Source organism: Camellia sinensis, chromosome 14, assembly GCF_055761805.1.
Source record: "Camellia sinensis isolate YWXY chromosome 14, ASM5576180v1, whole genome shotgun sequence".
In the NCBI taxonomy this organism is placed as follows: domain Eukaryota; kingdom Viridiplantae; phylum Streptophyta; class Magnoliopsida; order Ericales; family Theaceae; genus Camellia; species Camellia sinensis.
Genome location: NC_138974.1, coordinates 137,258,897 through 137,284,641, shown reverse-complemented (window position 1 = coordinate 137,284,641; position 25,745 = coordinate 137,258,897). Strand labels below are relative to the sequence as shown.

General features: G+C 32.4%; 2 protein-coding genes and 1 long non-coding RNA gene across 3 annotated transcripts; 1 reads left to right on the top strand and 2 right to left on the bottom strand.

Annotated features, from left to right (window-relative positions):
* Window positions 1-2,992: 2,992 nt before the first annotated feature.
* On the bottom strand, window positions 2,993-4,924 carry LOC145807815 (uncharacterized). Its single transcript, XR_014351229.1, has 2 exons — window positions 4,415-4,924; window positions 2,993-3,393 (listed from the first exon to the last, which is right to left on the bottom strand). It is a non-coding gene; the product is annotated as an uncharacterized LOC145807815 (long non-coding RNA).
* A 993-nt stretch (window positions 4,925-5,917) lies between these two features.
* On the bottom strand, window positions 5,918-13,972 carry LOC114298161 (uncharacterized). The gene is made up of 10 exons (XM_082905311.1): window positions 13,956-13,972; window positions 12,433-12,559; window positions 11,998-12,060; window positions 11,049-11,353; window positions 10,152-10,329; window positions 8,181-8,298; window positions 7,939-8,092; window positions 7,076-7,128; window positions 6,467-6,554; window positions 5,918-5,983 (listed from the first exon to the last, which is right to left on the bottom strand). The coding sequence occupies exons 1-6, from the start codon at window positions 13,970-13,972 to the stop codon at window positions 8,233-8,235; spliced, it is 756 nt and encodes a 251-aa protein (XP_082761437.1). The 3' UTR covers window positions 5,918-5,983; window positions 6,467-6,554; window positions 7,076-7,128; window positions 7,939-8,092; window positions 8,181-8,232.
* A 5,522-nt stretch (window positions 13,973-19,494) lies between these two features.
* On the top strand, window positions 19,495-23,136 carry LOC114288824 (putative pectinesterase 53). Its single transcript, XM_028232414.2, has 5 exons — window positions 19,495-20,005; window positions 20,121-20,316; window positions 21,271-21,474; window positions 22,388-22,635; window positions 22,801-23,136. The coding sequence occupies exons 1-5, from the start codon at window positions 19,641-19,643 to the stop codon at window positions 22,949-22,951; spliced, it is 1,164 nt and encodes a 387-aa protein (XP_028088215.2). The 5' UTR covers window positions 19,495-19,640; the 3' UTR covers window positions 22,952-23,136.
* Window positions 23,137-25,745: the final 2,609 nt, after the last annotated feature.

Below are 25,745 nucleotides of genomic sequence, written 5' to 3'. Positions count from 1 at the left end.
GTTAGGGGTGTGGGTAACCCCTTTGAGCCTGTCTTGCGAAAGGACCTGCGAAAGGTGCTGGAACAGGTGTTGTGTCTCTTCCATTTGTAAGAAAACCTTCCAACCCCCGGGTATAAATTCGAATAAGGGATTAGTGAACCCCTTCTTGCCGGGTATGGCTTCAAACATGGGATTTGGAGCCATTCTTATGCCATTTTCTTGTATTGGGCCAGATCCACCAATTTGCATGGCTTCACTATTAAGTACTGAGGCATTTTGACCTGCTATAGGCCTCGAAATAGGTTCGTACCAAGACTGAGGTGATGGTCTTTCATAGTTTTGATTACTAGTTTGACTATTAGAATGTCCATTAATTTGCATAGGTTGTTTATCTCTAGCCAATCTTTGCTGAGGAACATTTGAAACTTTCTCCTTGTATCTTGTGTTTGTTAGTTGGTGGTTATTCATTCGATCCAAAAATGATGTTGTTCACCTTTCCATCGTGTTCATTAACTGCTGTCTCACGGCATCTACTAGGCCACCCCATGGATTTATTGGCTGAGTAGATGGAACAGTGGATGGTCCAATTCCTTGGTCTCGTCCAATATTATGAACATGTGGTACTTGTTCTGAAGTGCTGGTCTGTTTGACCATAGGTTCTGATAGAATTGGTGTCTCCACAGGATGTGTTGTCACATTATCCTCTAGATTAGGTATTTCTACCTCTCCTTCTACGACTTCTTCCAGGCGTTCATTTTCTCCTTGTCTCCTACGTTTAGCCATTTCAATTAGTCCCACCGGGCATGACAAAAATATATGTTGGCTTTTTGGCTTTCGAATGTTACTTTTGTAATTATGAACGTGCCAACAAGGATCAATCAGTCCTTATAGAAAATTAATTGCCAACCAATTATTAGACGATTGTGTTTTAGTTCTTTTTAGTCTCAATGAAGAGGACTTTTACTGGTGGCTTGATTTAGGAGAATTAAGCAAATGACAATTAAATGAAGAACAATTGAAGCATTTCATTAAAATGAAAAACTTACAATGATCCAAACTCAGCCTCGTAGAGGTTTACAGCAATAATCTACTTGAAACTACTCCTATGAACGAAGTGCAGTGCAGGAATTTTAAAGTACAGAAATGTAAAGAAAAGGAAATGTAAAACTGGAAAAGAAATAAAGTAGAATAAGACTGGTTTTTTGGATCTGAGTCTGGGGGTTTTTTCTGGAGCCTTCTCTACTATTTATACTTCTCAAGAATGACCATCGAACTGCATTTCCAACCGTCGAACTGCTCCTCCATGATCGCTGATCATGTTGCCTTATAATTAGCTCCACTATGCCATCACTTGCAGTTAGGTTTCTCTCCTAATTTTGAATTTGAATGTGAATAACTGTTGAAGCCACATCACTTTGCATCTCTTTGTTGATCCAATGCTACTCAGATCTCGTAATAACCAATACTAACCACCACGTGTACGATCATGATCGAAGACTTGAATAGTCTTCCTGTATTACTCTTATTCTGCTACGCGTCGAATTGTAATTGACTTATACAAAATATGTAGCCAACAGATACTTACCAATCAGTCCTATTAACTAGACTTATTTACCTACAGATTCTATTGATATATTTATAAAAATAAGAGAGAATAAGTTTACCACTTGATAAATTTATAAATAAGATTTAATAGATAATAAATTTCAAAAATAAGCCCTATTGATAATTTACTCTAAAAATACCTAGTTAAAATTTTGTTTACAAAAGTTATTAGAAGCTATAAAAGGCAGATCCACTGGAAGGAAAAATAAAACAAAACAAAATTGACGAGATTAGCGGTCCCATTTCAGATACATTGGATGAAAAGTGTTTGCTCATTAATTGATTCAATAATGAGGAATGTTAGGAATTTTAAATGTTTTATCAAATATTTTATTAAATGTCTCATATAATATGAGACTTTTATATATATATATACTAGCGTATGCCCGTGCCTAAAGGCACGGTGCAAATAATGATAAAATCAAAATGTAATTGAATATAAAATTGTTGGGTTAAAATATAATTTATTCTATTTGTTGCTAAAAAATTAAAGTCAAAATATAAATCAAGGTCTGGTTAATTTTGAAAAGTTCTTTTTTTTAAAAAAAAAACTTGAAAATAAACATTTCCTAATCAACTATTTAAAGTACGGCAAGTAATTCAATCATAAACATTTTGATTTTATTAACAAACTTTATGACTCTAAAGCATAAACTTCATATCAACACAAAAATTAAAAATAAAAGCATCCTTACCAAGCAAGTCAAAAAAAAAAAAAAAAAAAAATTATAGATACAAAATAAAACGCACAAACCAAAGATACTGTACATTTGTTAACACAATAATCCAAAAAAAATTACACCAAACAATGCACAACCAATGCTTGACAATTACAAAAAAAAAAAAATCAAATTAAAATTGAATATCAAACAATGCATGCCAGCCAGTGCTCTATAATCTATAAAAAAATTAAAATTGAAATACACACCAACCAATACTTTGTAATTTTAAAAAAATTAATTTTAAACACCAAGCTGCACACTTGCTAGTGCTATTGCCACAACTTAACATTGTAATAGTTCTTTGCAAATTATAAACCCAAAACTACATGAGAAAAAATATAGGGGAAAAAAAAAATTTAACTTGCCTACATGGTCACATGAGATTTTAAAAAATGTATTCTCAGCACAATCTACTCCACATGGAAATAAGAAAAAATCAAGTACAACAACTTACTAATGGTGCAGAGAGACCATATATATTTTGTTCAAACCTTATGTAACACAACAGATATATAAAATCATGAAAACACCTATGTAAGGACTAAATACTACTGTAAATGTTTTGTAAGGTACATCCCTTTTCTAATCACTGATAAATGTGAACGCATACAGGAAAAGATTTCAACTGTTGAAGCAATTATGGATTTAACAATTATAATAGACCTCATCAGTCAGACAATAAGGTATAATAGACCCTAAAAATATATTATATATCTGTATATAAATCAAATAATAACAAAATTCCTTCCACAACATGAAGAGTTTATTCCCAAAACCAACCAACAATACAAAGTTAATGAAATAAAGAACATCTGTAGGTGTGAAATCAATAATCTTCTACACTTTTCAGTGTTTAAATAAACATCTAAAAAATTTTCATATACAAAATTGTAGAAAGCCTACTGTTTTAAGCATTCGCTTTAAGTGAATAAATCTTCCCTCTGTAGAGATGAACCTTGAGAGCAGTCTCAAAATGCAAAGCTCAAAAAATATTGTTTTTCCACTTCCCGTTGGTGCTGAAATGACCATATTTACATCAGATTGGAAACAGGCAGAAAAGCATTCACTCTGCAATGAGTTAAAGTACCTATACAACAAATACAAATGCATAAACAATACCAATTACACCATGTATAGCAACAGAACAATATTTTAGGCATTGTGGGTCAATTCCCTAAAGAAAATTTAGCATCATACATTGTTTGGGAGGCACGGTGTAAAGAAAATTTAGTGTATGCCCGTACCTAAAAGCATGGTGTAAAGAAAACAAATGGGAAAAAGGATACAAATGGGAAAAAGATTAAAAAAAAAAAAAAGGTTTGGGAGGCATCCATTGCCACTGGTGGCGACATCATTAGCAGGGAATGAAGGGGATGCAGAGGAGGCACATGTGAGGCGAACAGAGTCGGTGATGGCTTAGGGGTGAACAGCAGTGTTGTAGGTGTAGGGAAAGAAGAGAAAGAGTCAATAGAAGATAGAAGAGGTATGGTGAGAAAGAAGAGAGAAATGGAAATAGTGAGAGAGTGAAAAAAATCTCAACGCTTCACTTTTTAGTTGGAATTATCTAAACCATTCTAACCAAATATAAGAGAAATATTTTCAAAATTTGCTACAACTATAAACTGAACTAACTACACAAAAATTACCTAAATGAACATCTATAAATCTGGAAATAATGAATCAAATGTAAAAGTTAAAAAAACGAACTCATCAATAATGAAAATTCAGTGTTTGATTTTTCCTTGGACTTGCAGTACCTTATTCACAAATCACAATAATATGTTTGAATATAGATATTAGACTTTTCTCAAGTGTACAAAGGTTCTAGAGTTCCAAATAGGAGACGTTGCACATGATAATACATATGTAAGCAAATGATCCTTCTAACTGAACCTTTTTATCAAGCATTACATATGCAACCAGTTGTGGCTAATACAAAACACATGGAAGGCCAACTCAATAAATAAAAATAAAAAATAAAAAAAACAAACACATGGAAGAAGAAATTATTTGAAAACCAACAATGAACAACAATGTGCTACCAAATAAACCTTGGAGTTTGAATCATATTCAAAATTTTTGAATGAAAAATGAAGAAACTTACGCACTTTAAAACACCATTGCATTGATGGAACACATACTTGGGTGTCCCAGTGGCATAAGTCTGTCTGATAAACCATCATCAGGAGAAGTGTTTTGCGCCCAGGCTTAGTTTCTCCCTGTATTCCAGTCAGTCAACTTCCTATCCGCGCTGTAATTTTGATTTCGAACATAATTCTTCATTTAGTTATCTAAAAAATAAAAAAGAGCTACATTGGTCTACCTTCTCATCATAATGTGTAAATCAAAGAGCTAGGAAACAAAATTAATGTAGCAGAGGCAGAAACGGGAGGGAAAAAGGAAAAACAAAGAATAATCAATATCTGGAGTTGTAGACATGTTTGAATTTCTACATATTTTAAACAGAATAGAGAACAAAAGGGCAACTTTAAAATTATAAATTTCACGGAGGGCAACAAAAGCTGAAAGAGAAAGAAGGAGAGGAGTGAAACAACAAAATCTGAGAGAAATAACTTACCGGAGTGAGCTCTGATGGGGGAAAGAAGGAAACAACAAAAGCTGAGAGAGAAAAGAGAGAGAGAGTTTTAAATTTGAAATCAAGAAACCTACGCACTTTAAAATACAAAGCAAGCAAGAGAGATGTGATACAAAGCAAGCAAGAGAGATGTGATATAGGATTTATGGATACAATCATGGAATTAATTTTCTTAAATAAACCTGATGAAAAGTGCAATAAAATAGAAGCACAAATGACAATTCAATTAAAGAAGAATGCATGGATAGTTTTTTTTTTTTTTTTATTTATTTAAGCTTTAAATTTTGGTTCCCCCATGACTAAAAGGATATATTATATTAGAAGTCCTATTGAAATTAAGTTGCCAAACTATAAAACAATATGTGCAACATATGAATTGTGTTGAGCCATGATACCACTATCAATCATCCCATAAAAACAAATTGAATTAATGATTGGGATCCATTCCACTAATGTAAGGATGATGATAAGATAAACAAATTTACTTATCACATTATTACTCGTTTGTAAATGGGCATTGGACGTTAAAAAAAAAAATTAATATCACGGTGATATCATATTAAAAAAAATTGATCATATCATTGAATTTTTATTTTGTGGATGATGCAGCCATTTTATTGTTCTTGGTTACATTGTTTTATCAAGAGTTGTGCCTCGTTTGGGAATTCAAACTCAAATTTGGAAGAATTGTTAAATACCCTGTTATCCGCAAATGCTGTACAATTCTATGAACCAAACATCTTTGAGGAAAACAAAAAAGAATAATGAAATTGTGAGTTAACATAGCTGAAAAACAACAAAGGAATTGGTGACTTGTTTCCTTAATGAAATTGTGTTGTTTCACATTTTTACATCAGATGAAATTGTTACAAAATCTAAATCTTTAATATCAAACACAGAAATTAACAATTTTTATACTGGAATGCAATATTTCAAATAAGATAAATTAGAAATCAAGAAATTTACTGAAATCAATGTATCAAATCCAAAAACTGAGAGCGAAGACTTACTGTCTCGAGGATAAGAACTGAACCAAAACTTCACTGATACAATGATGCTTCCTCGACAATGTTGAAATTTCCTGTTAAAAATAAAATAAAAATTGTCGAAATTTCGGAGGGAGGGTAACACCATAATAATTGAATCTCATTCTCTAAGCCAAGTCTGGCAATGGTAAGGAAGATCGAAGGTGCTGTGATTGTGTGAAACCACATTTATAAATTGAAGGCACTTTATGGGTACTTTTTTCCGAGGAAAAATTTGTACACACAATAACATGAATATAAACAACAACAATAACATCAAATCAAATATAATCGAATTTCACAATGAACTCAAAAAAACCACTAAAATTAACCAAACAACATCAGAAATCGCAATTATTCATATGTAGATACAATTAAAAAATAGACACAGCCCGTCAGAAAGAGAAAGAGAGAGGCAGGACACGATGAACTCAAAAAAAAAAACCTAAAATTAACCAAACAGTATCAGAAATCGCAATAATAAAAAAAACACACAGCCCAACAGAGAGAGAAGGGGAGAAGTAGAAACCGAGGACTACCTTGCGAGCCGAGTTCGAGAGGCAGAAATCGAGGACTGGAGATTTCCTCACTATCAAGTGAACATCTTCATTTGCTCTATGGCCAGATCTGCATGTCAAGTTTATGTTTAAAAGATGACTATGCAGTCTTCAATCATTAATTAAGAAAAATAAATAAACGAAAATTGAGCACATTGATACATTTCTAGTATAACCATCATCAAAGTATCCAATTCAAATTAAAACCAAAATCAAAATTCGTTATAATCATAAGTATTTTGAAGTTCACCATTTATTATTTAGAAAGTCCAAACATAAATTTATGCCACAAAACAAAAACAAAAAAACAAAACAAATTTATACTATCTATCAAGTAAATCAACAACCAACATAAACAACAACCAACAAAACCAACTTTAATCTTCAGTAGCTTTCCCAGAACTATATGTTAATATTTTAAATAACAAATTTTAATTGATCTCTAAGTGAGTTACTCGAAGCTTTCCCTGGTCTTAAGTTTACAATCTCCTTTTCTAATGGATTTTCACCACCATATATGCACCATAAATACTATAATTTACATCTAGTGTAGCGTAACAAATCCCATATTTCTCATATTCCAATGCGGACCTGCTGTAGATTTCCTCACTGAGTGAACATCTTCATTTGCATTATGGCCAGGTCTCCGTATCAAGTTTATGTTTCAAAGATCACTATTCAGTCTTCAATCATTAATTCAAAAAAATAAATAAATGAAGATAGAGCACATTGATACATTTCTAGTATAGCCATCAAAATATCCAATTCAAAAAATTAAATCTATTCAAGGTTGAAGAATATATGCCACTGTCAAAAGAAGCAAATAATACACTATCAACAATCCCTTGGTATAATATATGAAGTTTGTCCCAGTGAAGGAAGTGTAGGTAATACTGTAGGAGCTATAGAAGGCAAGGAATACATATATTAAGATTAAAATATATATATATAATTGTGACAGGGTGCTTTTGTGGGAGAAAATTGAAAGGATGTAGCATGCAAAACAATACAATATGAAGTGGGTTTAAGTCAATTGAAATGTTTAAGTTTGACATCAGAACTTAATTACAAAATTAGCATGCAGAACAATACAGTAGATACTTAAAAAATCAAAAGAAAGAGAAAGGGTATGCAGTCACTGTCCCAAATTCGCATGTGCTTCCTTCCATGTAGGTTCAAACAGACACATACAATACACAACTCAAAATGTTCACTGTGATCTAATTCCCAATCCATAGTGTTGTAGCATACATTGTGTTGAGTCTGTATTGGATGTTTAAAACTTATTTAAAAAAAATAGTAATAATACTGTACAAAAGTATGAGTTAGTGATTTGTTTGATAATATAAATATTTTTCGTATTTATAATTAGTTACTTATTGATTGAGAAATAAAAAAATAAAAAAAAGTATGAATAGAGCTGTGGTCTATTTCAAAGTATTGAAGAATTTTACTTGAAGCTTTCCTTGAACACATTCTGTTTGAGCATGAAGTGGGTTTTGCATCAACAGCGGCAGTGGTGATGATGAGCAGCGGTGGTGGTGTTGCAACCATATAGACAAACCAGACATAGCCATAAATTGATCTACTGGAATGCAATAAACTGATCTACGAAATTAGAAATCAAGAAATTTATTGAAATTAATTAAAAGAAGTAATAAACTGATCTACGAAAGGGGAGAGGCAGAAATCGAACCTTGCGACTGCGAGTTCGAAGGGAGGGTGGTTGTCGATGCTGAAATTTTTATTCATACGAAACAAATTGATTGGAAAAAAAACCTAACTTGGATCATCATCCGTATATCATCACCAACCTGAAAAAGTGAAACAAAGAGAAAAAAGATTCATCAAATACCAGTTTCATTTTAAAAATAACACCTTTTTAAAAAATAACAGAGATTGCCCGTGCCTGAAGGCACAATCTAATAAAATTCTTATATTACAGTCTATGTGTTGCAAAAATGTTAACGATCATAAAAATGTTTTATGAAAAATGTCTCAAAGTTGTGATCAAATAGCCAAAAATGTTCAGGATCAATCAATCGACCTACAAAGGTTAGATGATTTTTCATAAAACTACTTAAGAGAAATTATGTAGTATACCAAACAAATATAGCCTTAAATAGTATATCAAAAAAAAATAAAAAAAAATAAGGGGAGTGAATTTAACTCGGTTACAGTCGTGTACCCGTGAAGTGAATTTAAAAAAATTAGAATATTAAATTAAAAAATTAAAAAATTAAAAAAATAGTGTGTGGTTTAACTCGGTTACAGTCGAATTCACATGTGAAGTGAATTTAAAACATACATTACTTTATTAACATTTGTTTTGTGTTTGAATTCTTGATCTATATATTATTTTTCTTAGTATTTTTTAACGTATGAAGTAGCTGACATTATTTGATAAGCCACTTTGTAAGTGAATCACCTCAATTTCTTAATTATTGTTCTTAAAAAGCAACTAATATGCTATTTCCAATATTTTTTATTTATCCATTAAATTAGAGCTACCCTTAATAAAATAAGGGGAGAAATGATGGGAAGTGGTCAATGTATACGTCCCAAAAAAAAAAAAAAACAAACAAACAAACAAAATAATAATAATAATTGGAAAAAGAATTCACACCAATAAAAAACAATCTCTTCTAATTTTATATGTAATGATATGACAAATTACATATTAACTTTTGATTTATTACAAATTCAATCATGTAACTCAACTCCATTGCGATGTCATTGCAAATGAATTGTAAATTCCAAAGTGCAAGTCTTTAACATTAATCTAGAAGAGTTACCCTCTATCTTTCGTAAACAAAATTCTTGTTCTTTCAATTAAAATTCGCCAAGAAATAGATAATTAAATGTGTTGCTAATAATAAATTTAAATAAAACATCATTTTCTTATGGAGAGTTATATAATTGGAAAGATCCCAAAACTAAATTAAATACGACAGTAATTCCATGTACGCATAAAAATCGGAAAAACATGCATACAAAATCAATATGCAAATTGATTCTAGGTAATGTGAAGACTACAACCATAATGAATTTAAACCACATTAATTTTTCTATATATAAATTGTAGTGCTCTTAATGGTTCCATTCAGCAGAGAAACATTTGGGTCTAACCCCAAATAACACTTCAGCTACATATTTAGCAGTCCTTGCCGGTTCCTTGATGTTGTATTGGGATATTAAATTTGTGGAAAAATAAAAATAAAAATAAAGAATAAGTGAACAAAGTAAAAGTTCATTGCCAATCATGATACTTTCAGACCCAAAATTTTTTAAAAAATTAAATCCAAACCCATAAGCTACATAAAAAAATAAATAAATAAAAATTGGTATAAGAATGCACAAATAGAACAGCAAAAACCCTATTCCCTTATTATATAGATATATGTTTGATAATACAGATGGTTAGTGAGAAAACAAAATTTTAAATTTGGATGATTTTCACTTCTATTTCTTTACATTCAATAGAAGGGAAATAGGAGCTCAAACTCAGGAATCGCACCTAGCAAGAGAGCACCACAGGCCTTAGAAATTGAAAAAGCTAGAAAGATAACAATAATGTGACTTGGCAAAAGAATTTAAAATAGCAATGATATGATTAAAGTCAAATGAGTAGAGGATAAAGTGGTGTAAAGGTAAAAAAGAAAATTACTAGCCAATGCCAACCACCAAGACCAACAGCCTTCTTGACGACACCTTGTTCTGTTCTATTGTTTCCTGTTACAATAACTTTGGTGTGCCTAGGAAGAACAGAAAGCTCTTCATCCCCGCTTTCTTCCCGAAAAGGTAAGAGAATCCGAGAAGAACATAAATTTCCCCTAAATTTCCCACTTCACAATTTCAAGCAACAAATAGAAATCAAACCCAGTTACTTCAAAAATAAGCAATACACATCCGATTAAAATGCCTAAAACGTCTAAATTTAGTTGAAACCTTCCTTGTCATAAGCAGCTGATATTAAAAAAAAAAAAAAAAAAAAACAAATTCATTAGAAGAACACCCATCAAAGCAAATTCGGTCTTCACTATTCAGTACCCAGAAGCAAAACTGTTGTATAACCTAGAGTGTCTCTTGTTCTAATTTGTACTTGGACTATTCTCTTCACACATTTCAATTGAATGAAGCTATGATATTACTGAAGATGAAAACAATAAAGATTGAGGGTATGAGAGAGAGAGAGAGAGAGAGAGAGTTCTGTATTAATGTTGATTCTTCAAGGGGTCTGACACAAAATTTTGAAGGGAATGTTGAATGCGATGAGCCACAAAGTTCAAAATTTTGACAGCAATAAATGAGCAGCAAATTAAAAAAAAAAAAGAAAAAAAAGAAAAGTTTTACAAACTAAAAAATAAAATAAAATAAAATCATACTCGCTATCCTAAAAAAACCCAATTTACCTTTCAATTATCAGAAAAGTACACATACTGAAAAAGAAACTGGAATTCTTGAGGGGGTGAGTGTTGGTTGACTAAAACAGAAACCAAATAAGCCATAGAATTTAGAAATTCAAGAAAAGGTCGCGAAACAGAAGCAGAGAAACAGAACATACCTGTTCACACGACTCCGAGAAAGTAACAGAAGCAGAGAAACACCGAATGCGAGAGAGAGAGAGAGAGAGAGAGAGAGAGAGAGAGGCGAAACAGGGGTTTTCTTCGGCAAGAATTCGGAATTTGGGGTGGGATTGGAGTGGAACGCTACGGATCTGAAGGGAGAGGGAATCGAAGGTTTGAATTTGAAGGTGGGTTTTGAAGGTGGGTATTTGAATTTGAAGGTGGGTATAAAAAGGTGGGAAAGGAGATGTAATGAATCTTTAAACCCAATTTCCCATCTCTCTAAACACTCACTCCCACACCCCTAAGAAAAACCACCATTCTCCTGCTGCTGCTGATAGTTCAGAGTGTTTCGGAAGTGAAATACTGGAATGTGAAATTATCAAATTTATGATACCATCAAAAGTGAAATGTGAAATGTGAAATATAAATTATGATACCATCAAAAATTATCAAATATATGATACCATCAAAAGTGTTTTGTTTTCTTTAAACTGATAAACTGATCAAATTTTCTCATAAACTGATCAAATTTTCTCATAAACTGATCTACTGGAATGTGAATTTTCTCATAAAACACTGGGTGCTCACGGATTGGTTTTGAGCAGTTCGAACTGCTGGTTGGACCCATGAGTCCAATGGCCTGCGGTTTGGGAAAAGTAAACCTACAATCGCTCATAGTATAGTTTACAGTTTGTGCAAGTACGGTTCGCGAGCAGTTTGCGGATTGCACTTTTTCCTTACAAAATTTATTTTTGAGCCTTTCCCCCCATTTTCTAAATATTCTTTTGGGCCATAAAAAAACGAACATAAACAATTCTAAGCTATATATTATGAGCAAATTTGAAAAATGAATTCTTTGTTAATTTTTATTCTTTACGTAATCTTTTTTAGACTTGTGTATTATCCACATCATTCAAAAACATAAATAAATTAATAAACTATTACCTTAGAACATTCCCCAATGAAGATCAAACACTCAATAACAGCAAAAACCCAAAACTGTGTTACCTACAATTAGAGAGTCAATCTAACTAAACCCTAAAATAAACTAAACTTCCCCTCCTCAATCCACAATCATTGCCCTGGTCCAATTTGTCTGAAATTCCAAAATTTGAGACCTTCCCAGTGATCATTGATCCGAATCAACTTTTTTTTGGATAAAATAAAAGATTTTGATCAAATCAACTCTTTCTTTGCTTTCATGACAGAACCAAAGGAAATTTCTATTCAAAACCAAAATAAAAAAGATTCACCTAATGACAACACAGAGAGAAGGCGAAATTCAAAACCAAAATCAAAGAAAACATGTCTGCAAAGAAAACATGTCTGAAAACATGTCTCCAAATTCCACTCCATTTTCTTTAAACCCTAATTACTTACTTCAGAGAGAAGGCGATTCTTGGGAAGAAGTTTGGGCACTTCAGGAGGTAGAACCACAGAACCACAGAAGCAGATACCACAGAAGCAGAAACCACAGAACCACAGAAGCACTTCAGGAGGAAGAAGTCTGCAAAATCAACAAATCAATAACCAAAGAAGTCGAAAAGAAAAATTGGAAATTGGAAATTGGAAATTTTTCCATCAATCCGATGTGGCAGCGCCGACGCCGGCGAGGCGAGAACTACTGAATGGGCCATGTGATCGGAACGAACACATCTCAGCCATTGATGACCTCCTTCAGCAATGCTATCTGATCTCAGATCGGTTGTGAAGCACAGTAGGGAGAGGGAGAGGGAGAGAGAGAGAGAGAGAGAGAGGGAGAGGGAGTTGAGGATAACGTTTGGGTAGAGGCAGGCGTGTTTGGTAGGCGTGGGAGAGAGAGCAGAGCGTGTTTGGGCGGGAATCAAATACATCCCAACCATTGATATATATTTGGGATTGATCTTAGCCCTTGAATCAAAATGTATCTCACATACATTTTGATACATTTTTTAAAAAGCTTTGTGCCTTATTATATAGATATATATTTTTTTAATTGATAAATGTTAGTTGTTAGTTGTTGGATTATAATTTAGATCATTCTAAATAATTCCTAATATTACTTGAAATGATAGGAGACAGAGCCTTCTATTATTGGATGATGTAATGAATTTTTTTTATTATAATCCTATAAAGGATAGGATTTGAAAAAATAATTTTACTCTTCATTTTGACAGAAATTTCAGGGGGTAGATTGGTCCGCTTGTAGCCATTTTTCAAAGAACATAAGATTGTAGTTACAAGCTAGAAAATGTTCTACTACCTCCGTCACAAATTGTTGGTCTATTTTCATTATTTCATATATCTTAAAAAATTATGTTGTAATTTATTTTTTTGAAAAATTTGTAATTCAGTGGAAGTTTGCAAAAAAAAAATAAAAAAATAAAAAATAATTCAAATTAGTGGTGTATTTTATTAATTTTTTAATAATTAAAATCATAATTTTTTTTTTTATGAATTTGCAAATATTTTGGGAAGACACTACTGATTTGCAATTTTCCCTTCTTTTTTCTATGATTTTGAAACTATAAAAATTAGTTGACAGCTCTTAATTTGTGGAAAATAATTTGAATATTTTTTTTACAAAAAATATTATTTATTGACCTAATTAAAAAGCATGATCGCGGAAAATAGACAAACAGTTTAGAACAAAGGAATACATAAGTTAGGTTTTTACTTAATTTTATTATCAATAAATTCGAAGGCATGGGTTTACGTGTACAAAAAATACTACATATAATCTCATATTTTATCAAATTTTCTCACCTTTTAACACTAGTTGTGAGTCTCACATATGTTTATTCAATAATGTTACATATTCAAAAAATTATATCAATGGACCATATATATCACAAAAAATTACAACCAAAAAAAAAATACTAAAAATTCTAAATAAATTATCAAATATTCTGCACAATACTTACCTAAGTGTGAGATTCATATCACACTTGAGTATTGTATAAAATACTTACTCCAGTAATTTATTTAGAGTCCTTAACATTGCTCAATAGTTTTAAGTCTACAACATACACCTTGCTTTCAAAATAATTTTTGAAAGACAAATTCCCGGCATATAGTATTTTTCATATTCATTGATGTTCGTTATATAAATGAGATTATTAATGTGAATTCTACTACTGTCTTGTAATAAGAAAATGAGACACTTACCAATCAGTCCTATTAATTAGATTTATTTACCTACAGATTCTATTGATAAATTTATAAATTTATTCATAAAAACAAGAGAGAATAAGTTTATCACTTAATAAATTTATTAATAAGATTTAATAAATAATAAATTTCAAAACTAAGACCTATTGATAATTTATCCTAAAAATATCTAGTCAAAATTTTGTTTACAAAAGTTATTAGAAGCTATAAAAGGCAGATCCACTGGAAGGAAAAACAAAACAAAACTGACAAGATTAGCGGTCCCATTTCAGATACATTGGATGAAAAGTGTTTGCTCAGTCATCAATTCAATAATGAGTAATGTTAGGGATTTCAAATGTTTTATCAAATATTTTACTAAATATGTCACGACCCAAATCCGCTTCTATGGGTTTAGTATCGCAACCAGCCAGTAATCCTTGGATTACCAAAGGCCTCTTGACAGATTAACATATAGTTACGGGCTGTGGAAGCAAATATACAAAATATACGAGGTCCAATGAGCTGTGGTGACATATATGGGACAGAATAGCTTGAAACTTTTATAATTTACGAGTGAAGCCAACAGACATAATAGTTACATATCACACTTAGGCGTACATGTCAAAAAGATCGCTCACAACTTAACAAACAAACATAGTCTAATAATGATTACAAAAATAGCCACAAAACTAGACTTCATCCGGAACCTCCTCGGGAGGCGCAAAGGTTGGCTGACAAAAACTAAAACATAGGCTGTCAACTCTGGCCCTGATCACGTGCTAGCTCACCTACATACATAATATAAACAGTGAGCGGAAGCCCAGTGAATAATAACAGAGTAAAGGGTTTTAATGAATGAAGTTCATACAGATTCAGAAATCATAATTCAGATTCATAAACAGATTCATATTCATATTCTTGTTCAAATCAAATACAGAAATCAGAGTTCATGCTTAATCATACGTGGCACATCCATTAGCGCTAACAGAACAGATACAGAACAGATGCAGAACATATAGTGGTTATGAATAACCAGTTCCATAAAGGAACCTCCGGATTCGGGTAACAGAGAATAAACATGCTGAGCCCCATGATGGAGCCTCCGGTACGGGTAACAGATGACAGACATAATAAGTTCCATAATGGAACCTCTGATACCGGGTAACAGCTAACAGATATCACATGATGCTAAGGATGCCACGAATACGTTGTCAAAAATTGGAGAATCATTCATTGTACAGAATATAACATTTCAGAAAACAGATCTTATTTCATTATTCAGAAAATAAATAAAGTTGAATATAACTTTACTAAGTTATTACTCACAGTTGTCTTCGGGTGTAGACAGAAAGAGCAGATTAATCAAACGGTTTATGGCACGTGACCTACACGAACACATAACAAAAACACACTTGAAACACTGTTTCGAATTATATATAACTTACTTTCTTTGCTCTTAACGTGTTTCTAGCCTTTAACCTCATTATGGAGTCTTAATCATGGCCTATGAATGCCTAAGATGGAATGCGGATGCAAAAATACACTTGAAAATATTTTTCAAAACTTGCTGAAAACAAGGTCCATGCTAGAGCGTAGCTTTCCTCGCTCGAGTGAACATGCAAGAAGTGAAGGTCCGCTCGAGCGTGACTTCCCTCGCTCGAGCGGACTGTCAATTTTGGCAAAAGTACTCGATGCATGATTTTCACACTCGACGGATGCTCAACCTCCGCTCGAGCGTGAAACTTAGACCTTCACTCGAGCATGACTTCCCTCGCTCGAGCGGACTGTAAAACATATGAACTTCTGGGTACATGTATTTCACGCTCAAGCATGACTCGCGTCGCTCGAGCGGAAGTGCATGTGCTCAGAGTGCTCGCTCGAGCGTGAACTCATACGCTCGAGCGTGAATGCAAAATCAGGAATTTCCAGATTCGATCTCAAAGCTTCAAACTCAAACCAAACATTTCAAAACTCAACGTTTTGGCCAAACTTTAGGAAACTCATAGAAACTCACAACATGTTTTAAGGATCATTTCAAGAAATCATGGCCCAATAACATGCCAATTGTACAAAATTCAACTTAAAACTCAAGAATGATCCATGAACATGACATGCATGCATTTCTTTGAACTAAAGCTTCTCAAAACATGATCAAGTGTTACCAAACAACATAAAACTCATTGTTTTCCCAAAATTAGAGTGAATTCAATACATGTATGAGGGAATTCTTTGAAAACACTTTCAAAACTTCATGAAATGCACATGCAAACATAAATTTATTCTCAATTCCAATCTTTAGCTCAATTCTCATGACAATCCACCTATCTCACTTGATCCCATGCATTAATCAACTAAATTATAAAACTAGAGGCTAAAATTCTTACCTAAGATTCTCAATTCCTTATAGTTTAGAGATATTCTTGAGCAATCCCCCAAGTCCCCCTAGCAATTCTTCCAAACTTCAAGCTTGACCTCAACTCCCACTCTCTACTTCTCTCTCTCTCACGTTTTTCTCTTGGAGGCTCAAAGATGGTAAGAAAACAAAAGGCTCAAATGAGGTGTATAAGCCTTATGTATGCTTAAGTGGAAGTATAATTAAATAAGGCCAAATAAATAGACATTAAATTAAATTAATCTAATTTAATCGTTCCGAATCGGATTTCAATTGAACCTACCATAAAATTCTAAAAATTCCAATTAACACATAAATCAAGCCAATTTCCGAATCAGATGCCGATAAAGCCTTCAATTCGCAAACCGAAACTAAAACATGGACAGATCTTCCTACGCTAAACAGATATAAACACAGATAATGCAACACACACATGCAAATTAATTCAGAATTCCTCCTTAATTACTGTCAGGCATAATTAATCATGGATTAATGTTAATCATGAGTCGGGGTTGTTACAAAATGTCTCATGTGGTGTGAGACCTATATATATATATATATATATATTTTATTTTATTTTTGATCGGCAAATGTTAATTGTTAGTTGTTGGATTAGCACACATGGGAGAAAATCTTTCCACCCTTAGCAAAGCACCCAAGTGCTTGCACACCCTTAATTCAACTCCTTAAGGGGAATTTAACCCATGACCTCCTTGGGACTAAGCCCTAAGGAAGGTGTGGTGGCCAACTAGGTGTGGGACCTCTATGAGACCCACATAGTATGGGTCTAATACTCATGTAAAACATTTGATAAAATATTTGAGATCTCTAACATTTTTCTTCAATAATAAAAGGTTATTTGGAAGGTCCAGTCAACTTAATAAGCTAGTTATTAATTAGGAATTACCACTTTAGATCTTTATTATTATTATTATTATTATTATTATTATTATTATTATTGTTGTTGTTGTTGTTGTTGTTATTGTTATTATTATTATCCAAATGCTAACTAGTGTCCCATAAGCATCGTATAATATTAGGATTGACATGAAAATTATTTAGAAAATGTTAAGAAAAGTTTAAAAGTGTATTGATTTTAATAAAAAGTGCACTGATTTTAATAAAAAAAATGTCTTATATTTTTCAAATATTTTTGTAGTCTTTTTCTTATTTTTTTGTAGTCTTTTTCCTATACTTCATAGACACTTATTAGTAAGATCCTCATTCTTATTAGCTCAGCTTGTTATATAGAATAAATTAACCTTAATATAGTAAAAAATTATTACATTTTATATTTTTTCTTATGCTAATTTTCTCACATTTAATTTCATACTAGTTTTGAGATAAAAAGACATTATGCAATCAAAGAAAAATAGTGGGGAAAAACAAAAGAAAAGTAAAGAATATTGCCTTAAACTAATTAGTTGGAATGCTTTGAATAAGAATCTGTGATTGGATGATTTCGTCTGTTGAGTTGTTAGACTCCTTTTTGAACTTTCACATTGATGAAGATTAGTGTAGTTGGCCTAAATAATTAGACTAATAGTGTAACACATTCATGAAGATGGAGACCATATCTATACTAATATTTAGTAACCTAAAAAGCTAGTCAGCCTCTCTGCCTACCTGCAATGCTCTTATTTTAATTGAGAATTACTAATTCTAGTTGTTGTTTTGTTTGTTTTTTCTAGGATGGTCCACAGTGGTCCGTGGAGGAGCTGCATTGACATGTACTATATTACTACTACTACTAACATTTAACTTCTATCTCCCACTAACTAGATAACGTGTGGGGTATTCCCGTACCACACCACACCATACCCACCACATCCACATTCAGTGGCAACTCCCTCCCCCCCCCCCCCCCCCCCCCCCCCCCCGGGTCTCTCTACATAACAAGCAATATCAGATGTAAATGGAATCCAGCTCAATGCAAATAGCTCTCTATCTTTTTCTCTTTAAAGACACAGTGCGATCTAGAAGCTTGTTCCACATTACAAATTGAGGGTCCATTTAGTGAACCACTTCACATAATTTATAGGCCTAAGAGGGAAGTGGTATTGTTGGCAAGTAACATCATTTAATCCTATGATGTGAGTGAGTTAATTGTAGCTTTCATCAAACAAGTAACATCATTTAATCCTATAGACCAATAATAATCTTCATGTCAATTTGAAAGTCTCATGAATAACAATGAGAATTTATTGTATATTACAGATTTTTCAATCTTCATTATTAACAATAATTATAGTAATCATGGCTTTCACATAACTTTTATTTCAGATTGATAGTATTGCAGTCAGTAAAATTCATTTTACATGGGAAGTGTTAGGCTTTGTTTGAATGTATGATTTTGGAAGGGATTTATCAAGAAAAAGAAAAAAAGAGAAGAAAAAATGACAAAAACGTACACTACAACATACTAAGAGAGTTTTAGAGATCAAATTTTTTGTCTCTAAAAGTGAAAATTTTGTTACAAAAGACATTTAAGTATCAATTTCTATCGTCGTGAGGGTAGTTGCTAAAAAGCCGTTCCGAAAAGTCAAAAATAAGGCTTTTAGCGACAAAATTTTGAAAAGTCACTAATAAATACACTTTTAGAGACAAAATAATTTGATCTCAAAATAGTTTGTTTTTTGAGGCAAAAAATTTGATCTAAAAAAGATAATAATTCATCACTAATGTCCAATTTTCGTTGCTAAAAATATAATAAAGACACTTTTCGTAACAAAAATATTTGATCCTTAAAAAATAATTTTGTCCCTAAATTTTAGCCTCCAAAATTTTTTTTGTAGTGGTATTTCAGTCACATGTCTTTTTATTTTGTCATTCTCTTTATAACTCTCTCTCCAAATTTAAAATTCCAGCACAACTTTAGAATATGAAGTTTCAAAGTGACTGGGGGAACGTGGTAGTATACAATAATATTTATTTCACAGCAACTATATATAGTCACAGAGAATGTCATTTTCTAAGTTGGTCTGTTGGTCTGCTACTTAAGGTGCCAACTTTGGTATTTTATTCCATATTCTTGCAACCATAATACATTACTGGTAACACTCCCATGGCTTCAAAGCCCCATTTCCAAGCTATTCTCTTCCTTCTCTCCCTGTCCTGTCTGTCTCTAGAATCTTATTCACTGAATCTGGAGAGAGAAGCAGACTACCACAAATGGATATCCTGGCATGTCAATAATTTTCGGAAGAAGACTAGTTTGGAAGCAGAATCAACAACTCGAGCGCCACCAGGAGGAATTGGTAGCAAATTAGTTCTTGATACAAAGCTAAGGAATGCTGAGATGAACAAAGTAACAATCAATGTCAGTCAAGATGGAGCGGGAAATTTTAAGACCATCAGAGAAGCCATTGACAGCATTCCATTGCACAACACCAGAAGAGTGATAGTGTTCATCAAACCAGGTGTTTACAGGTATATGTACATACTTTTTTTTTTTTTGGACATGACATAAATTTAGATTTGGTGAATTTTGTGTTAGGATTCGAAATTGGGAAATGTACTATTAACTATGTGGATGACTCTCTAGGGAAAAGATTGCTGTGCCTAGAACATTGCCATTTGTGACATTTATAGGGGAATCAAGTGGAAGTGATCAGCCAACAATTACAGGGAATGACACAGCGTCGGTGACAGGAATAGATGGAAGGCCTCTGAAGACCTTCCAGAGTGCCACTGTTGCCATTGATGCCAATTATTTTGTGGCTGTCAACATGAAGTTTGAGGTAAGTGCACCTGTGGTGGTGGCCATTATCTAGCCAATTTAGACGTACTTTTTTTTTTCTACGTCGGAGATCACACATTCCTTATTAATGTGGTGGTGTCCATCCTCTTCATTCTCTTTCTCTCCCTTCTCTCTCGCTCTCTCTACCCCCTCACTCTCTTTCTCTCCCTTTTTCCTCACTTTCTCTACATCTAACACAAAATTTAACGTATGACACTAACTTTTTACTACAAACACAACTTAAAAATACAAAAAAATAAAAATAAAAATTACTAACTGAATTTCGTAAGTTAACCTATGACACTACCTAACAAACTCATTAGAGATGCTCTAATACAAACCAAAGAACTGTCGTCCATGTTTATACTTAACTAATTCAATTAATAATAAGATAATTTGATTTTGTTTGTGTTAAGGATAACATTACTGTAACTAAATGTTGCCTTGACCGCATTTTATTGCATATCCAACAGCAATTTATTTATGGCTCACAAGAAGGGACTGTTGTATCTGATGGCATAAGGAGAGACAGAGAGACATTCCCCTGCTGCCTGAATCTTTCCAAAAGACCAAAACAGTCAAAATTGGCATCACTCAGAGTCCATAAGAACTACACATTCATGAGATCACGGGTTTCAGAAAAGAAATTCAGAACCTTCATGGCTTTAATCCAAGCCAAATCTCACAACTGCAAAGTTTCCACAACACAACAAATTAGGCTTATGGACCCCTCTTTTTTTTTTTTTTTTTTGGATCTCTACATCATTAAATCCTCTACAATCCTACATACACATAATTTTTACTCAAAAATTTCAATGTATGGTTCGGATTCATTGATTCAACATACAAAAGTTAAATTTGAATCGTACATTACTAATTTTGGGAATAAAATTCTGAGCATAAATTCTTGGTGTTTGGCTTTTCTGTTAAATTATGTGGGTGGGGGGTAATGCAGAACACAGCAGCGCATGAGGATGGATTTGCAGGAGGGCAAGCAGTGGCGCTAAGGATATCAGGGACTAAGGCTGCATTTTATAACTGCAGTTTTTATGGTGCTCAAGACACCCTTTATGATCACAAGGGCCTTCACTATTTCAATAATTGCTTCATCCAAGGCTCGGTTGATTTCATTTTTGGCTATGGCCAGTCCCTTTATGAGGTCAGTCAGTCCTATTCCACTACTCTTTTTACCATAGGACACTTGATATGCCTTACCCAAACTTACCTAAAATCACACATGAATTGTACCCTAATTGATCATTAAAACAAGTTGAAAACGAAAATCAAATATTTCTTGCAAATTTGATTTACAAATGGCTCCTACAACTTTCATATGTTGAAAATGATACACAAAAACCTCATTTGGAATGTTATTTCAAATGTATTTCTCAATAGACACAACCATGCTATCACAAATTCTTTTGTCACCCATTCAATTTACAAAAACAATAGCAGAAAATGCCCCCTCTACTATGGTAGTCCTGACAAGTAACAAAGATAGGCACTTCTAAGTTACCACAGCTTAAACTGTCTAATTGGGCCCATAAGTCCCTGTGTAAATTCTTAATAAATAAATTCAATAATTGTAACCATATTATTTTGTTATATTTGTTTTCTTGAAGGAAATATGAAAAAATATATATAACTATAATTATCTGATCGCTTTGATTTTTTTTTCCCCATGGATCTATGCATGCAGACCAACAAAATAAAAAGATTGAATTATTTGAATAAGGCCCATGGAGGGTTTCATGGGTCCAACTGAACAGTCTAGTTTTTATTTATTTTAATATTTGTATGAAGAACATCAGCATATGGGCCTTACTAATATGGTAACCTAATATTTCATAGAGAGAGTTGTCCCAAAATTTTAGATTGATAGTGTAAATATAATCTTTTTGTTGTAGGCCCACTCTAGGAGTAAATACTTACATTATATTGTATATTTTGAGTAAATTTTATATTTTTGATTTTTTTTTTTTTTTCAAGGATTTATATAACCGTGACTAGACCATTCTTATTCTTTCTTTACATTGTAATGCATGTGTGGGTGGGGGTGGGGGGGTATGTAGAATTGCCACTTGAACTCAATAGGAAAGAAGGTGACGTCTGTGACAGCTCAAAAGCGGACAAATGCAACATTGGAAAGTGGGTTTTCGTTCAAAGACAGTAAGGTAACAGGGACTAGGAGTGGAGGAGGAGGGGTTTACCTGGGAAGAGCATGGGGCGACTATTCTAGGGTTGTTTTCTCTTACTCCTACTTGGACACTATTGTTCTCCCCCAAGGTTGGAGTGACTGGGGCGATCCTACCCGCCATTCGTAAGTCTATAAATATATATACTCACATTGATGCTAATTTTTTATTTTTTACATTTTATTATATATGTGTAGGTATGATTCTGCGCACAATTCTAAAAAAATTCAATGTATTTGTATTGTTTTCCTTTTAACTAATCTTTACTATTAATGAATTACAATTTACAGGAGAGTGTATTATGGAGAATACAAATGCAGTGGACCGGGAGCTAATTTCACTGGAAGAGTACCATGGGCCCGGGTATTGACAGACGAAGAAGCTCAGCCTTTCTTAGGGACTTATTACATCTCTGGTGACGCTTGGCTTATTCGCCCTTAACCAAACACTAATGTTCTATAATTCATGTTCCCCTTATTACTTTTACCATCAAAGACCAATATTCAATTCATGTTCTCCTTACTACTGTTACCATCATTTGTAAGTTCAATAATTGGTCTTCAAAACTAAATTTTATTACATGTAAGTTTTATGATATTTATGAAATTATTTACAAAAAAAAAAAAAAAAACATGTTCTATAATCGAAGTAAATTTCTCTAGACTAATCATATCTTGGACTATGAGCGTGCTTTCAAACATCAAAAACTGTTTTAAAAAAAAAAAAATTAAAATTCAAGTGTTTCAAATAATCAAATCGATTTGGAGAGTAAACATATATTTAATTTAAATCAAATTATATCAATGGTCCAAAAAAAAATACAAATAGTTGCATGATCAAAAGATGTAGATGTGGCAAACTGATTCTTATAGTTGTGCATATATATATATATATATATATGTTTGTGCGCTTAATATAGGTATCCATACATACACTTGATGAATGAAAGCACTAAACCACGAAAAATTATTCAATGCTCCTGCACCACATGGCTGATTTCTTAATGCCAAATCCAACGGTCAGCTATCCTCCACAATTGTGCGGAATTCTCATCTTCTGCACCAACAATACTCCATATGTAGTCATAGTACTGCTGCTTACCAGAGACCAAATTTCCCTTTCTAGCCCCATTTCCATTGCCATTATTGTCAGTCTCAATCCAGCCTTCCCCTTCCTGCAGGCATTGATCCCGGTGACATTTCATTAGAGCTCTCACCAACAGCACTAATGATGCCATCTTAATTAAATTTGCACAGTTTTGCACAGAGCAAGTCTTTCACCTCACCTTTGTATATATATATATATATATATATATATCCATGAGCACCTCAACTCAATTACTACCATTTGGAAGCATCAGAAGAACAGTGTGCCATATCATATTTGATTTTCCTTGTTTGAAAATGTGTGTCCACGGGAGTCAAAATCACGAGAATGCCCTCTATGTATGATTGTTGGGGTGTGGTTTGTTGAAGTGAGTGTGTAATTGTGATGAGGGGCATAATTGGAATTTGGAACTTTGGAAGACACAGGAGTAGCTTGTTCATGCAGCTAACGTTTATTTTGGTCATAAGGGATTACTTTAGACATGAAATTTGTTTCATGCAAACAGTGCCGTGTAAGTAAGTTTAGTAAGGAGTTGGCCATCTAAAGTAAAGCCTCCTTTTACATGAGAGTCAATGAGCGCTGAACTACCTCATCAGAAAGACAATGAGTAACAGAAACAGATACAGATACAAGAAAAGGGTCATGCTAGTCAATTACTTCAAGTTATTTTAGAATATTTGATTAGACGGACTAGATAAGGGGGATTAGAATCAATTGGACTTGAGTCCTGAGACTGTAAATCCCTCGGACTATTTGGCTAGATTGGATATGTAACCTGTGGTTGCTGTTTCGTGGGATTAGATGTCTGGAAATGACTATTTTTATTAAATCCAACGTTTGGTTGGACAGACTGGATAGGATAAATGAACAAAAAATTATTTTACCTTTTTTAATTGTTTACTAAGTAATAGCAATATTAAACATATCTTTAATATTTTAATTTTTTAGCTAGATTAAATAAAATTTTATTTTATTTTATTTTTTACACAATTAAATAAATATATTTTTTTAAAATTAAATAAATAAAATAAATAAAATATCAATAAAAATATATGTTATTTTTGTAATTAAAATTTTCAATAAATTTATTTTTAAAAATAATAATAAGTAAATAATGAAATTAAATAAAACATCTATTAAAATTTAAATAATGAAATTAAATAAATTATAAACAAAATTTTAAAATAAAGCATCAATAAAATATCTATAAAAAATTATTTTAAAAATTTAAATAAATGAAACATCAATAAAAGGTTAAACAAAATTATTTTATTTTTAAATTGAGACATTTAAATTTTATTGAATTTTACTAAATATAATACATAATTACATAGTAGATGGTCAAAATGGTCCTTTCATCACTTAATCCCAACAGTGGATAGTCCCCCGAAAATTGTCCCATACCCCCCTAGGATACAATAGTCCCCCATTTGAGGGATAAGGAGTTCGGCCAGACTCCGTGTCCGGCGGACTAAAAAAAAAACGAACACTGGATAAAGAGCCTCCCCCGAATTACAATCCTAATAGTGAATAATCCCCCCCTTATCCCCCCAATCAAACATATCCACTATTTGGACTCCATGTCCGGCCTCCCTCCTTATCCGTCGTTTGATTTTTTTTTAGTCTGGCGGACTCCATGTCCCCCATATGGGGGACTATCCTGTCCTGGGGGGGGGTGGGATTGTTTTGGGGAGACTAATAACTGTTTGGATTAGATGCGAAAATGACAATTTTGACCCTCTATTATTTAATTATGTATTATATTTAATAAAATTTAATAAAATTTAAATGTCTCAATTTAAAAATAAAATAATTTTATTTAACTTTTTATTAATGTTTTATTTATTTAATTTTTTAAAATAATTTTTTATAGATATTTTATTGATGTTTTATTTTAAAATTTTGTTTTTGTTTTATTTAATTTCATTATTTAAATTTAATAGATGTTTTAATAGATGTTTTATTTAAACAATTAAATGTTTAATTTCAACAATAAATAATTTCATTTATTTAAATTATGTTTTATTTAAACATTTAAACATTTGTACATCAACATGTTTATTAAATTATTTCAACATTTGTACATCAACATGTATATTTATTTAACATCTATTAAATTATGTTTTAA